The 14,748-nt window shown below is 38.6% G+C and overlaps 1 protein-coding gene across 1 annotated transcript in view; it reads left to right on the top strand.

Annotated features, from left to right (window-relative positions):
- Nucleotides 1-1,870: 1,870 nt before the first annotated feature.
- Nucleotides 1,871-14,748, top strand: part of CAVIN1 (caveolae associated protein 1) — a 29,518-nt gene continuing 16,640 nt past the window's right edge. The window contains exon 1 of the mRNA XM_034415680.3: nucleotides 1,871-3,132. Coding sequence (XP_034271571.1) covers nucleotides 2,713-3,132 — 420 coding nt within the window. The 5' untranslated portion in view covers nucleotides 1,871-2,712. The remainder of the gene's footprint in view (nucleotides 3,133-14,748) is intronic.

The following is a 14,748-nucleotide window of genomic DNA, read 5'->3' as shown; positions in this document are numbered from 1 at the left end:
AAGCCAAAGCAAATTAAAGTAACTTCCAAATCCTGGCTGGGGTTTATAGAAACTGAAAGATTGCACATCTGCAAGGCATTGGGTGTGGAGGTCTGATCTGAGCAATCAAAATGATGTGCTGTACATCAATACCTCTGTCAAGTATCTATTTTTTCAGACGTTTTTTTAAAAAGCACCAAAATTAGTTAAATTGTCAAATGGACCAACCAATTGATTCATACAAGGCCATTTACGTTGTTCAAAAGGAATGGCATTAACAATTCCTTGAATGCATTCAGACTAGGTACATTATTTCTACTCCAGGTTAAATGTCTATAGAGATTCTCAATCATTTAGATCAAGGGTATCAAACTTGCAGCCCGCGGGCTGGATGCATCACAGGCAGGCCATGCCAGTGGTGAAATCCAAATTTTTTTACTACTAGTTCTGTGGGCGTGGCTTGAGGGCATGGTGTGGCTTGGTGGGCGTGGCTTGGGCGTGGGAGGGGAAGGATACTGCAAAATCACCATTCCCACTCCAGGGAAAGGATACTGCAAAATCACCATTCCCTCCCCACTCCTGGGGGAAAGATATTGCAAAATCTCCATTCCCATCCCACTCTGGGGGCAGCCAGAGGTGGTATTTGCTGGTTCTCCGAACTGCTCAAAATTTCCACTACGGTTCTCCAGAACCTGTTAGAACGTGCTGGATTTCACCCCTGGGCCACGCTCACCCCAGCTTCACAAAGGGGAAAAACATTGTGATACGTTATGTGATGGCAACGTGACGCCGCAAGTTTGACACCCGTAATCCAGGCCATAGTTGTCCCAAAGGTACTTTTCCAAAAAGCAACTGGATTTCCTTGGTTTTTTTCCTTCAAGGAAGCTTCTTCAACTTCTTGGCTGAGAAGCAAAAAGTTTTCAAGGAAAAAAACCAAGGAAGTCCAGTTGACTTTTGGAAAAACACCTTTGGATCTACTTCAGGCTGCTTTTTCCTGCTGTGCTAAAGCCATCTTTTAATTAATTAATTTTTATAATGCCCATCTCCTCTACAAGGTGACTCTGGGTGGCTATATAGCGTCCATTAACATCAATTGTATTTAGAGCCACAGAATTTTCTTATCAGTATTGCCCATGCTGGCAGGAGTAAAAAGCAACCAATTCTAACTAGAAGACTTTTTGTTTTGTAGAGCCAGTGACTTATAGCTGCTTTACAACAGTTATAGAAGATTAGCTCTCTCTTTTCTTTAAAGGCTAGTTATAAACCATGAATTCCAACCAAACAAATGTTTGCTGTTTTATTTTTTCTATCCACTTTTCCTCTTGTCTTGGGTTCTTTTAGACAAATGCTGAGATCAGTGTCATTTCCAAATTGAAACTAGAAGGATTTATTGTGGATTTTTTTTCAAGAGCAGAGAAGCTATAGATTTCATGGAATTATGCTTCCTAAAAATCTTTTGGAGTGCATTCTTACTCTCAATAATTTAAATCAGAGATGAGGAAACAATGGCCCTTTTATGACTTGGCTTCAGTTCCCAGAAGAGTTGAAGTCTACAAGTCATAAAGAGGCCATCTTCCCCACCTGTGCCTAAATAATGAAAATAGCCCACCTAAATCGAGAACTTTTCTTTGTATTCTGAGATGTTTATACATTCATGATCCTTATGGAATTCATTTCCATTCATACAGCTTTCATTTGAATTAAAGAAAAGTTTCTTTCTCAGTGAGACCCATAACATTTGACCACATTAGAAAGCATGCAGAATAATCCTCAGATTTGTTTATGGCAAGTTACCAGTTCAGAATTGCTTCATCTCCATAAAATGGCAACTACTGTTTCAGGCAACAAGAGTTAATCAGTACTGTACAGAAAACAACAAGCCTGGCCATACAACTAGCAAGTGTTTCCGCACCAGAGCTCCATTTTTTAATCCAGATAGCCGTTTCTGAAGTACATTGGAGCTGTATATGCATGCTGTTTTGTCCAGATACCTCTAGCATAGCTGAACTCAGTTGTACTACCAGTTGTGTATACTGAGTGATCCAAGCTGTGTGTGTGTGTCCTAAACTGTCACTGAATGCCTTTAAAAGGAAATATGAAACTTTAAGCTGGCCTGGCTCAACACAGAAGTTTCTGGGTTATCCCAGCTGTACTCTTCCGTGCAGCTGTTTCCCATCCAGCCCCTGTTACATATTCACTGATATTCACAGAGTAGGTGGTTTTTCCATTATCAGTTTTGTACAGAATATTTGTTCCCCTCCTCCCTCTAGATTCCAGAGAAATCTTGCTAAGAAATCCCTGCCCTCTCACCACCTAGTAAGCAGCAGAGGCTGTTGGAGTTTAGATTTTTGCATTCCTCTGTGAGGGAGGGAGCGAACGCTCAAACTCTGCCTGTGCTCACATGCTAAAGCTGTTGCCTCCTCTCCAACTATTTTAATCATTGTAGAAAAAAGGGGTGGGTCGACAAGGCATTTGGCAAGAGCGTCCTTTCCTTCAGTTGAGGTGGAGTCAACCAATGGCCTCAGAGCTTGGAAAATTTTGCAGGACAGTTTCCCCTGACAGCTTTGCAAGGATTGTACCATTTCAATTGAAGCATAAATCCACACGCTCAGCTCTTGGCTTCTGTCTGCCCTCCCGGAACTGAGAGATCTCAGTTTCAGCCTTCACTTCTCTGTCTTGTCACTACAGGGTCAAGCTTCTCCAGATTTTCCTAGTCAGAACTCTTAAGTGACCATGGCAGACACCACCCTCCATATCGTCGAGCAGCCAACTGCATCTGAGGCTTCGGATGAGCCAGCTGCTGAAGAACCCATTAAATCTGACCAGATCAATGGTGTTATGGTGCTTACCCTTTTGGACAAGATTATTGGGGCTGTGGATCAGATTCAGCTGACCCAGACTCAATTGGAAGAGAGACAGCAAGAAATGGATGGTGTAGTGGCCAGCATCCAGGGGGAACTGGTTAAGCTCACCAAAGCCCACTCCACCACCAGCAATACAGTCAACAAGATGTTAGAGAAAGTCCGTAAGGTCAGTGTTAATGTGAAAACTGTCCGACAAAATCTGGAGAAACAAGCTGGACAAATCAAGAAGTTAGAATCCAATGAGACGGAATTGCTGAAGCGTAGGAACTTTAAAGTCATGATCTACCAGGTAAGATGCCATTTAATCTCATCTGTTTACTTTTTTATAGTTGGCCTTTAAAGGTGCCAAAACATTGCCTCTTTCTTTTCTTGCACCTTCAAACGTTATCCCATTTCTGAAAAATTGGAGAGAAAAAGGACTGAATGCTATATGTATTTCATTGCCCAAGATTTTGCTAAGATTCCAAAATTGCTCTGCATGTCCATTTAAACCATGAAGGAATTTGGTCAAAATCAGAGGGAGAGATTTAGTTGTTTTATAAGGGATCCAACTTGTCTCATTAAAAGTTACAGAAATAGAAATCTTTTTTCAAGTTTCTCAAATATTCATATTAACTTTATTTGGGAAAGAAATCTCTATGCCTTGCCACTTTGCAGAGAAGTTGTGTTGCAGCGAATACTGTATAAACTGTAATTTTTGAGGATGGTAATAAGCAAAAGGTTACGTTTCCTGATGTAATATTATTTTGTCCCTGTCTTCATGTCCTAGAATTCTTTGTCACTGGTGAAAAGCAGCTTTGTTCTGTATTGTAGCCCGCCCGCCCTCCACACACACACACTTCTCCCTCTTATTTCCTGGCCAGCCTTAAATTTGTTAATATCAAACAAACAAAAATATGTAGTTCCAAGACAGTCTTTCTTTTCTCTGGTGATCTAAGCTTTTATAGTGTGTATAAAGAAAAACAAGGCATCATAAACTAGATTAAGTCATACTATTGGGACAAACTTTTTTTAAAAATCAGCTGAGCTTCTTTTCTAGCTAAGGATGAAATGTGCAAAATATGGTTGCATTTTTACTACCACAACGTGCAAGGAGATCAGGTTATATCTGTTTGAGGAATCCTGCAAATAGCTGACTGATATAACCCACTGATTCATGTCTTGAGCATTCTCAATTATATCATGCCTCAAAGGCAGGAATACTCCAGATTATTTATATGAACACAATTCAACACAGTTAAAAACTATTCTTAATTGGAAGTCACTGAAATTGAGTTTCAGGGCTCACCGGATAAAAAAATAGAGAAAGTAAAAGGAAGAACGAATAAAAACATTTTAAAGTCAATCTATATCATCATTACTTTACAACTGCTAATGTTTGCCTCCCCTAAAATTATGACAAAAGTATCTTTGATTGCTATAGAACAGCCTGATTTTGAAAAAAAAAAAAAAAAAGTCATACTGTGGAATATAACCTTTCCAGATTTTATAGATTTGTTTATTTGCTTGGGATATAGAATTTTGAAATAGGTACAGCATACTCATTATGTTAATGAATCTGATAGTGACTGTGCTAGAAGTTAGACTGCAAGTTCTTAAATCAAACCAAAGCACTCCCTAAGAGATGGCATTAAAGCAATTAACATTCAGCATTATATCTGAAATATGAAACTAATAGAAATAATAACCTGCAATATGGAGACATTCTTAGGTGGGTTATTTTAAAAATTCCCTATATAAATGCATATAAAGTATAATTTAATATCTAATCAAGAATTAAGAGTGTAGATTTTGTGTACTTATTTGTGCATAGGTTCCATTTGAAAGTGGAACACCATGAGGTGAAGTCCCGCCTTAGCCATGAAAGCCAGCTGGGTGAAATTGGGCCAATCACTCTCAGCCCAACCCACCTCACAAGGTGGTTGTTGTGGAGAAAATAAAAAGAAGGTATGTTGGATATGTACACCACCTTGAGATATTTGTAAAAATAATAAAGGTGGGTTATAAATAAATAGAAAAATAAAAATAAAATGACCATTATTTTTCCCAATCCCATAAGCTTTATTTATTACAATGAAGACAATAGTGTTGTTATAAGAGTAAATGAGAATAGGATGATGACTTTTGTATGCTACAAAACACAGTGATTAAAATGTAATTATTTCAGAGTGAATATAGAGCTGGCAGGCTAAAGATAACTGCAGAATTAACTTTGCCACATAGATTCATCATAGCGCGAGAATCACAATTGACCATATGGGTGATGGGAAAAGCTGCTGAATGATATTTTCTAGAACTTTGCTTTTTTGCAACACAACTTTTCTCTCCATACAAAGAAGGAAGGATAGATTTGCTTTCAAAGAGGTTTTTTTAAAAAAAATATCAACCTCAGTCTCTGCTATTGCTTTGGATGCTTCTCGCCCTGCCTGACACAGTGTGTTTTGTTTCAGAATAGCTCTGGCAGTGATTGCTGTTTGGGCTGGGGATTAAGCCGTGCTGCTAACATACTAATGTTCTCTGAATTGTAGCTATAGGGCTAGTATCATTCTGAATACGTTCCCGACCAAACAAGTTTGCAACCTATAATATGATTTGAACATTTAAGAGGGTGTTAGTAATATAGTGTATTCATGGGGCAAAATTGAATTGCTGGCAAAGCAGAGTTGATGCCATTGATCTTGGAAAAAATATACTGTTGAATACATCAGAGACAGCATTTTTGTTAGAAGTTATTAAAGCAGTTATTTCTATAGGTGTAATCCTCTGAATATCCTAGAATGTTCTGTTATTGCTTCAAGCAAATAAACAGGAGCTCAAGGGCTTAAATGGGACATGGTATTTTCAAAATAGAAGGCAACTCCTACTCCACCTCCACCGAGGTAGGAATACTAGGGGTTTTTATTTATTGTTTTCTCTTGCCATATATAGGATTGCAGTCATATATAGTTTATTTATTTAGGGCAAAAACCATCAAAATTTGCCTATACAGGTCATCCTAGTTCAGTGACCACAGTTGGGATCAGCAACTCAGTTTTCCTTCACTTTATGAACCTGCAGAGATCATAAATGTGAGCATTGGTTGCAATGTTACTTTTGCATCATTGTCATAACAGTGAAGATTACTGTACAAGGCAGGCACTAAACGAGGACTTCCTGTGCAACATTATTGGAAGCCAATCATAACAGTGGAGCTGCACATCTATTAAGCAATACTTAAATAGGGTGGCTTGATACAAAAATAGTTAACACAACTACACTTTTACTAGGTGTGCAGATGAAGGAATTTGAGTCATTAATATATTTTACATATAATTTTAGTTTCCCCTCTCATGTTTTCTCTTCTTTACCCGTTTATACAATAATCAACTAGGTTTGCCACTCAGTAATGTTTTGAAAGGAGCTTTGTTCATTACGGCTTGCTGAAGAGCCATGATAAAAGTATTTGCTTTGCTAATAACAATTTGCCTAAGTTTCATGGTCTTGTTTTCAAGTGTGCATTGAAATATCCAAGAATGTGCAGAAAATTTAACATTTAATATATGAATCATTTCTTTGTGAAAATAGGGTGTGGCAGTTTTTCTGGAAACAATTTTATAACTGCATTCATCCAAATTATTCAACTAAGTTAATTATTAATCTGACATCTGCATTTGCACAACATACTAAATTTAAAATGCTTTCGGGTTTTGTGGCTTTACATAGAGCTACCAGACTGAGCTGCAAAAATCTGGACAGTCAATTGATGGCAGGAGAGAAAATTTTAGTCTTTTTATTGTCATCTAGTAATCATATTAATTTTATGCATCCCAGATTTCATAGCCTCACCTTAGCATTTGATGCAAATTTAGGCTGTCGGATTAATTCTAAATTAATCACATTGTGTAATTATATTTTATGAGTACCTCTATTATTACATCCTAAGAATAGTGCTTGCTTTCTTCTTTTGGTGGCTGAGAGCAGTTATGTGGTACTCCAAACTTTCCAAATACTTATAGCATTTTTCCAGATTAATTAATAACTTTTTGTTTGCCTAGTTCTGCGTAGCATTTTTGTTTCTCCTTAATTTTTATTCATCCTCGATTTGTGGGGGCAAATCTCTTAGCATTTTTCAAAGCAGTGTTGGAACTCATTAATTTTGTTCACCATGGTCTTGTCAGATTTTAATTTTGCACATGTATTTAGAAATATTTTACTAACACTATTTTGAAAAGTAGGCAAAAAAATTTCCTCTAAAGTAAAGATGAAATATAGATAGTAATGAAAAATAGTTGTTTCTGCAGGAATTTCCAGCGGGATCCATTCTCTTGATTATCAGAGTTGCTATTCTAATGCCACTTGTTCAAGCGTGCAAATATCAGCATCTAGCACATTTCTCTCTTCCAGGAGAACAAAAATGGTTAAATGCAAAAAACACTGGGCTCTTCCGTGTTCCCTATTTCATGCTGTTCCATGAATCCACATACTGCTGCTATTGTACTATACTTTGAATTCTCAGTTCTCCATATCTGCCAATATTTTTACCCATCTAGTCATGAGAAGCCAATATTAATTTTCTTATAGATATGAAAAGCAAAAGTAAAAGAAAATCCATAAGAACCCAGTGCTGTCTTGAATCCAGCCAAATCCAGTGCCCAAAGGAAGCACTCAGTACAGAATTATTACCTCCTTGCCCCCTCTTGGATTTACCAAATACTGATACTCAAAGCCAGTGTTGTAGACTTAGCCATTTTGATTAAGCCCAAACCACAAGAAGTTCTATTAGTATGCAAGTGCACAGTCATAAATACTAGCATGAATTTACTATAGCATAGCAGCCTCTTTATAAGAACAGTTGATTTTCCTTGAATGCTGCAGGCAGATTTTGACAAATAACATTTTGCCCTTCAGCATTAAAAAAAAACCCAATTAAAATACACAAATCCCTATAAGGCCATGGTTGTATCTTCCCTTGGGAGGCAGCTGTGGGATTGTTCTCTTCTGTCTATTTTCAGTATCATTCATGGCATTGATGTTGAAGTTTCCCAAGAGATGCTTAGAAAATTTAGTTCAGTGCAGCATCTCACAAAAATCATTGGCTTCGTGCAAAATATTTTCAAGGTTAGCTTCTTCCCCTAGCTCTTAAAAATGCATAATGCATTCTCTGTAGTGTCTAATTTAGAGTAAAGCACACTGGTGGTTTATTAATAAATTGCTACTTCTCTTGCTATTGTTTTAAAGCAACTGTGACTGGAAAAACAGCCTTGTTGGAATGTAGTTTTCATTGTTGCAGTAGACTGAGCTCTCCAGTGATTAATTACCTCATAGGATAGGAGATGAACTAAAGGAAGCATCTTTTCCCAATAGTGCTCACCATAAGATAGTTAAAAGAGGGGAAGAGAAAACCGAGAAGCCGCTTGTGTTGGACTAAAGGCTCTTTGAAGAAAGTTTATACAGTGCCATGTACATCAAATTGTGCTGTTTAAATCAGAAAAATCCAAATAACCAACCATACTTGTGGATGCCACAAAACTGAATGCAGCAAAGTTGAAGGAAATTATATAACTTACTTACAAAAAATGTTGTTGGTCCCACACTATGATTTGGTGTTGACAATGAAAATACTTGATACCGTAACTCATGAAAATAAACTATGGTGCAATTTACCTTTTATGCATTCATCCAGAATTGTAAATTTGGTTTCATGTAGGCAGCTTTTGCTCCTGTTCTTGAAATACAGTGCATTTCAGATCACTTTCACAGTCTCTTATGATTTTTATGGAATACATGGAATTAGATCATATTTGTTTAATTTTATATGTCCACGGATTGCAACCATTCTGGATGGCTTACAAAATTATATTAAATAATGCAAAAATCAATAATATAAAAATACACGGTCTAAGAAGCATGCATGAAAAGGCTTTTGCTCAAACAACCAAATGTCTTCAGCTGATTTTGATACAAGAATCACACCATAAAATTCTATAATGTTTTTTTCTGAACAAATATATAGATTTCACAGGCATTGAAGAAACAAAGGCAAATAGTGTCTATTCCAAAGCAACAGAAGTCTGATATCTCATTATCCTAAATCTTAAACTTGCTTTGCACATCCTGCCAGCTAAAACTGATTTTTCATACTATGTGTTAAGAATTAGGTGTGTCCCAGTGTATTCCAGTTAACTCTTTGAAAAAAGGGATAAAAACAATTATATTGTTTTGACATCAACTTCTGGATTATTCAAAACATTATTTTTCTTTATTACTGTAATACTATAGTGAGATAATGAGAAATTATACCAATAAGATTACCTTGTGCCTATAATTATATTATGTATGTGAGATTGAGAGATGAAAAAGCATGGAAGAAAATTGCCAATCTTAAGAATCATTTGGGAAAGCTTTGAAAATATTTAGAAAAACTTGATCCAAATATAATTAAAAATTCTTCGTTACAAAAACAAATGAACTCTACCTACATTCATGTGCAGCATTCTGGAGTTAATTCACAATCTGGCATCTTTCTACAAGACAGAACAAAGTCCAAAGCAGCAGACTTTTCTTTTGTTGATTTTGTTTCATGTTCAGGAAGGAAGAGCAAGCTAAACATTTAGAATGAACAGTCTCTAGATATTTAGACTATACTTTAAGGCAAGTAGGGTGGATGTTGGTGCATGTTTTCACTCCCTCTTCTGCACGCTGTTTCTAGTTAAGGACAACGTCAGGAAGGAAGAAGCTTTGAAATAAGCCAGCTGGCCTGTTTATATTAAAAGTTAAGAGGATTACATATTGAAAATATTTTTTTCACAGAGAAATTGGAGTTATTTTTAAGATATAAGCTTAGAGTATGTCATTAGTAAGCATAACCTTTGGTCTTAATTTATAAGTTAACCTACGATAAGATTGTTGACAAGGGGGAAAATGGCATGGTTTAACATGTTGTTCTGAGGTTGGAATTGTTTGGAGTCTCTTGATACAACCATTCTAGGGAGAGACTTCAGGAAACCTTCAATGAACTAATCCACCACAGAGACTCATCCTCCAGGTTGCCCATCACAACCATCAATGAGCCCAGGAAAACCCATAGAGGAGATGGAAAGTTAGCATCCTTTCTCTTTAAGAAATTCTGCTTTTCATGTACAAGTGGACCTTCTTGAGTAATACAGTTTCTGGTATAAAAACTCCCATCAGGTGCCAAACTTCGATGGAACAAATTATTTTGTCTGATTTATTCAATAGTATACAAACTTCTTCACTAGGCAAATAAAATATGGTAAAGTTTTATGTGCTTTCTTAGATATGGTAGATACAATTATCACACCCAACAAGTTTTCTGTATTGTACAGTATGTAGGACTATTCTATCCAACTCCAGATTAACAATAAAAAAGAGGAAAGAGTAGACCCATTAAATTACTCATCATGAGCTAGTATCTGGATAGCTAATGGAGTTATATTGTAAACCAGTTCTGCACATTTTTTAAAAACTCAAATTCATTGCTCCCAAAAATTGCCACTGCTGCTATTACTTTGAAAAACATAATGTCCCATTGTTGCCATCATACTGCTCTACCAAACAACTGATTGGCATATCAACTTCTCCTTTGTGACCCATGACCCAACCCACCCTTTGTGGGAAAGGTTGTAGAGAAAGTGGTAGCACTTCAGCTCCTGCGGTCATTGGATGAAATGGATTATCTGGACTCTTTTCAGTCTGGCTTCAGGCCTGGCTACAGCACGGAAACTGCCTTGGTCACACTGATGGATGATTTCTGGCGAGCCCAAGATGGGGATCATTCCTCTATCTTGGTGCTACTTGACCTCTCAGCAGTTTTCGATAGCATTGACCATGGTATCCTTCTGGGACGACTAAGGGAGTTGGGAGTGGGAGGCACCATGTTGTGGCGGTTTTCATCCTATTTCTCTGGTCGGTCACAGTCGGTGTTGGTAGGAGGACAGGTCAACCCCTAGGCCCCTCGTTTGCGGGGTGCCTCAGGGCTCGGTCCTCTCTCACTCCTCCTAGATTTAACATCTACATGAAACCACTGGGTGAAATCATCTGACGATACGGGGTGGGATATCAGCAATATGCTGATGATACCCAGCTGTATATCTCCATCCCCCATCAGTTCAGTGCGGCAGTGGATGTGATGTGCCAGTGCCTGGAGGCTGTGAGGGCCTGGATGGGAGTCCACAGGCTCAGATTTAACCCAGACAAGACTGAATGGCTGTGGGTACTGCCCCCTAAAGACTATGTCGATTGTCCATCCTTGGTCCTGGGGGGGGGAGAAATTGTCCCCCTCAGAATGGGCTCGCAATCTGGGTGTCCTCCTAGACTCACAGCTAAGATTGGAACAACATCTGACAGCTGTGGCTAGGGGAACCTTTGCACAGATTCGCCTGATGCACCAATTGCGACCCTACTTGGATCAGGAGGCTCTCCTCACAGTCACTCATGCCCTTGTCACCTCACGGTTGGATTATTGCAACGCGCTCTACGTGGGGCTACCCTTGAAAAGTGTTCGGAGACTACAGTTGATCCAGAATGCAGCTGTGCAAGCTATTGTGGGTGCACCTAGATACACCCACATTACACCAATTCTCCATAAGCTGCACTGGCTCCCTATCGGTCTCTGGACATAATTCAAGGTGTTGGTTATTACCTTTAAAGCCCTACACGGCTCAGGGCCAGGTTATCTTCGAGACTGCCTTCTACCGCATAGTTCCCAGCAACCGGTAAGAGCTGGTCTCCTCCGGGTCCCGTCAGGTAAACAATGTCGGTTGGCGGGCCCGTGGGGGAGGGCCTTCTCTGTGGCTGCTCCGGCTCTTTGGAACCAATTGCCTCCTGAGGTCCGGACTGCCCCCACCCTATTGGCCTTCCGGAAAGCGGTGAAGACCTGGCTTTTCCGGCAGGCCTGGGGCCGTTGATCTCGCTACGGTGATCTTGCGGCATAGAAATGCGACAAATAAATAAATAAATAAATAAATAAATAAATAAATATTTTATTTTTATTTATTCAATTGTGATATTTATAAGGCTGCTGATTTTACAAGAGTGTGACTTCGCAAGAGTCTGATTGTTGTAAAACTATCAGGAGTCTTTGCAAGGCAGGTGTTATATAACAAGGACTGTCAGTCTTTTTTTGCTCATGACTCCCTACTGAACCTCATTTACCTCTTTGACACCCTGCCCCTGGACATGCCTGGAAATATGTCTTGGCCTCTTGAAGGGGGTATGGCCCACATTGAGAACCATTGGTATATTAAATTTAAAAATAAAAATAAAAAATCCAAATGCACCTCTACATATAAATTATAATTGACAGGTGATGCAATCTTGGATTTGAAATATCTAAAAGTAGAGTGGAGTTACCTAAATTCTACCTGTACAAATGACGGGACATGACTGTCTTGAATCATCACAATATCTCTGCACGATTCCTGATGATTTGTGATGAGCAAATGTTTTGTTTCCAGGCAAACAAAAGAGTGGATATAGGCCAGAAATACCTAACACATTTAAAAGTAGGGAAAAGCTATCATTTTGGGGAGAATTATTGCCAGATTGCTGCAGGTGCCTTTGCTTGTGCATCATCCTTGCTGCCATTGCACTGACTTGGCCTGTGCCTAGTGGTTATGTTTATAGAGAAACCTTTGGCTCCATCAATACTGCCCACTGATACTCATTTTCCTCACTATAGCCCGAGATGATCCATGGTGCGCCCAGTGAAACTCCACCGGAGAGTGTGCCCCTTGACCTTTCAGAAGACAGCGAACCTTATGATCTTTCTGGAGAGATTTTGCCTTCTGGCCCTTTAGCAGAAACAGTGCCATGGCACCAGCTGGCACAGAATGAAAATGGAGGCAGCAGCTTTGAGTCAGAGAAGGCCAAGCCATCTGCGGATCAAACTGAGCCCTGTCTTCTCAGCTTCTGAAACCTCTGCCCCTACATTTTAGCTGCTGGCTGCTTCACTGAAGTCTGTAGCCCTGCCCTTTTGCTTGTAAAGCAGTTTTGGGTCAGTTCGGTGGCTTTAGCTTTTGTTAACACCTCTTTGCTATGTTTGCTAGTAGCTCTAGAGGAGGGAGGAGAAAAGTATAGCAGTCCACTTTAGAAAACTATGATTTTGTGCTCATTTATTCCGATGCCATTTGATAGATAAGATGACAACCTTTTACCTTGACCTCAATCAAGAACCCAATGTCATGGGTCCTTATAATCAAGAGAGACTGAGGAGAGGGTTAACTAGCTAGAAGGATTAGAACTTCTCCTCCCTTCCTGCTGAAATTTGACTATAACTATGCCAGACAGAAAGATAGACAGACACACACATACACACTCCTTGTTAATATTTTGTTCATGAAATGTACAATTTTCCCCAACTTTATTTTCTCTGGACTTTTTGGATCTAACTCCCACTATCTCTAAGCAGAGCCAAGGTCCCTGGCAGCAAATTTAGCATGTCTCAAAAAGCCAGCAAATTATTCCCTAATAATTCCTGCCTCAAAAGGAAAGAAATGTGGATAAAATTTTTCTTCCTTTTATACCCAACTAACTTGGCTGACTGGGCATCCTGGCTTGGCTAGGAGAGGACTGTCATTTACTAATATTTCTTAGACAAGCACATCGGCTTGGGCGGTCATATTTTAGTACATAATGTAGATAATGCTACACATATTCATCTTTAACACAGACAATAATTAAGAAATTAAATCATGACACTTTGCTATCTTCTATGATTTTCAAATTGAACTGCTTATGGCTACTAATAATAGAGCTATCACCTTCTGATAATTTACTAAGCCCCTAAACAATTATTGTCCCGTTTCATTTACATGAACCTCTGTTGCTGAGTATTTATTTATTTATATGAGTTTGAGCCTCTGTTCATATTTTATTAGTGTCCTACTGGACCTATTTATTGTCACAAGCAGCTTAGACTCGACAGCATAGCTGCAGCAACTTGTGGCATTAGCCATCCTGGGACAACGCCTGAGAATATCTAGCAGCACTGATGCTTCAGTATCTGCCTGGTATTTATTTCCTAACAAATAGTGAAAAGACCCATTGAGTGAATGCTGCATCACATCAAGCCACTAAGCTCTGGAACTTTGCTTTGGATTTTCTTTGCTGTCATGCAGACAATTCTGTCCTGGCATAGGTCACATCATGGCAAAAGTTTTGTTTTTGAAAAAGAGCACCAAGCATGGAAGAGGTCAGATAAATAGAAATAAGCGTTTTAATTTGGGCGTAGTTGCTAGAAATAAAGACCTAAAGAATCTGACAGAGAGCCATTTTGTTATTTAGCATATATTTTATTATCCTAATGCGTTCTGATTCATTTTTTGGATCTTTGCTGCTTCACCCACCCACCCATGCATGTGTGCATGTACACACTCGCCCATCACTTCTGCAGCCCTGTTCTGAACAGGCCACAACCTGCATTAGGCCTCAGGCCAGGGGTTGGGGACCCATGTTCTAGATGTTACTTGGATATCTCATCTTCAATAAGCCAAAGTTGGCTTATTTATTCATTCATTTTATATATCATAATTATTCGGTTACCCATCTCACAAAGTTGGGTGACTTAAAATTAAAAAAAATGTGCAGAGGGCATATTTTTCACAATATTTTGGTTAAAAATTTGAGGATCCGCTTATTCACAGATGGGCTTATCTGTAAGTATATACTTACACATAAGCTTAATATGAGAAAAATATATTCATTTCTCAGCATAATAGAATCTTCATTAGGCTTTTTTGTTTGTTTAAGAGCCACTCCATTCACAAGAAATGTTTTATACAATTAAAAAAACATACATACACTCATAACATACATTGCTTTAGGTATTACAGGAATATTTGTCCCTATAAGAATACCATCCATGGCATACTCGGTGGTTAAAATTTGTACAAGATTAGCTATGGTT

This window comes from Pantherophis guttatus, chromosome 4 (genome assembly GCF_059756535.1).
Source record: "Pantherophis guttatus breed Tessera chromosome 4, ASM5975653v1, whole genome shotgun sequence".
NCBI classification, from domain to species: Eukaryota; Metazoa; Chordata; class Lepidosauria; order Squamata; family Colubridae; genus Pantherophis; species Pantherophis guttatus.
This window is presented reverse-complemented; position numbering and strand designations above follow the sequence as displayed.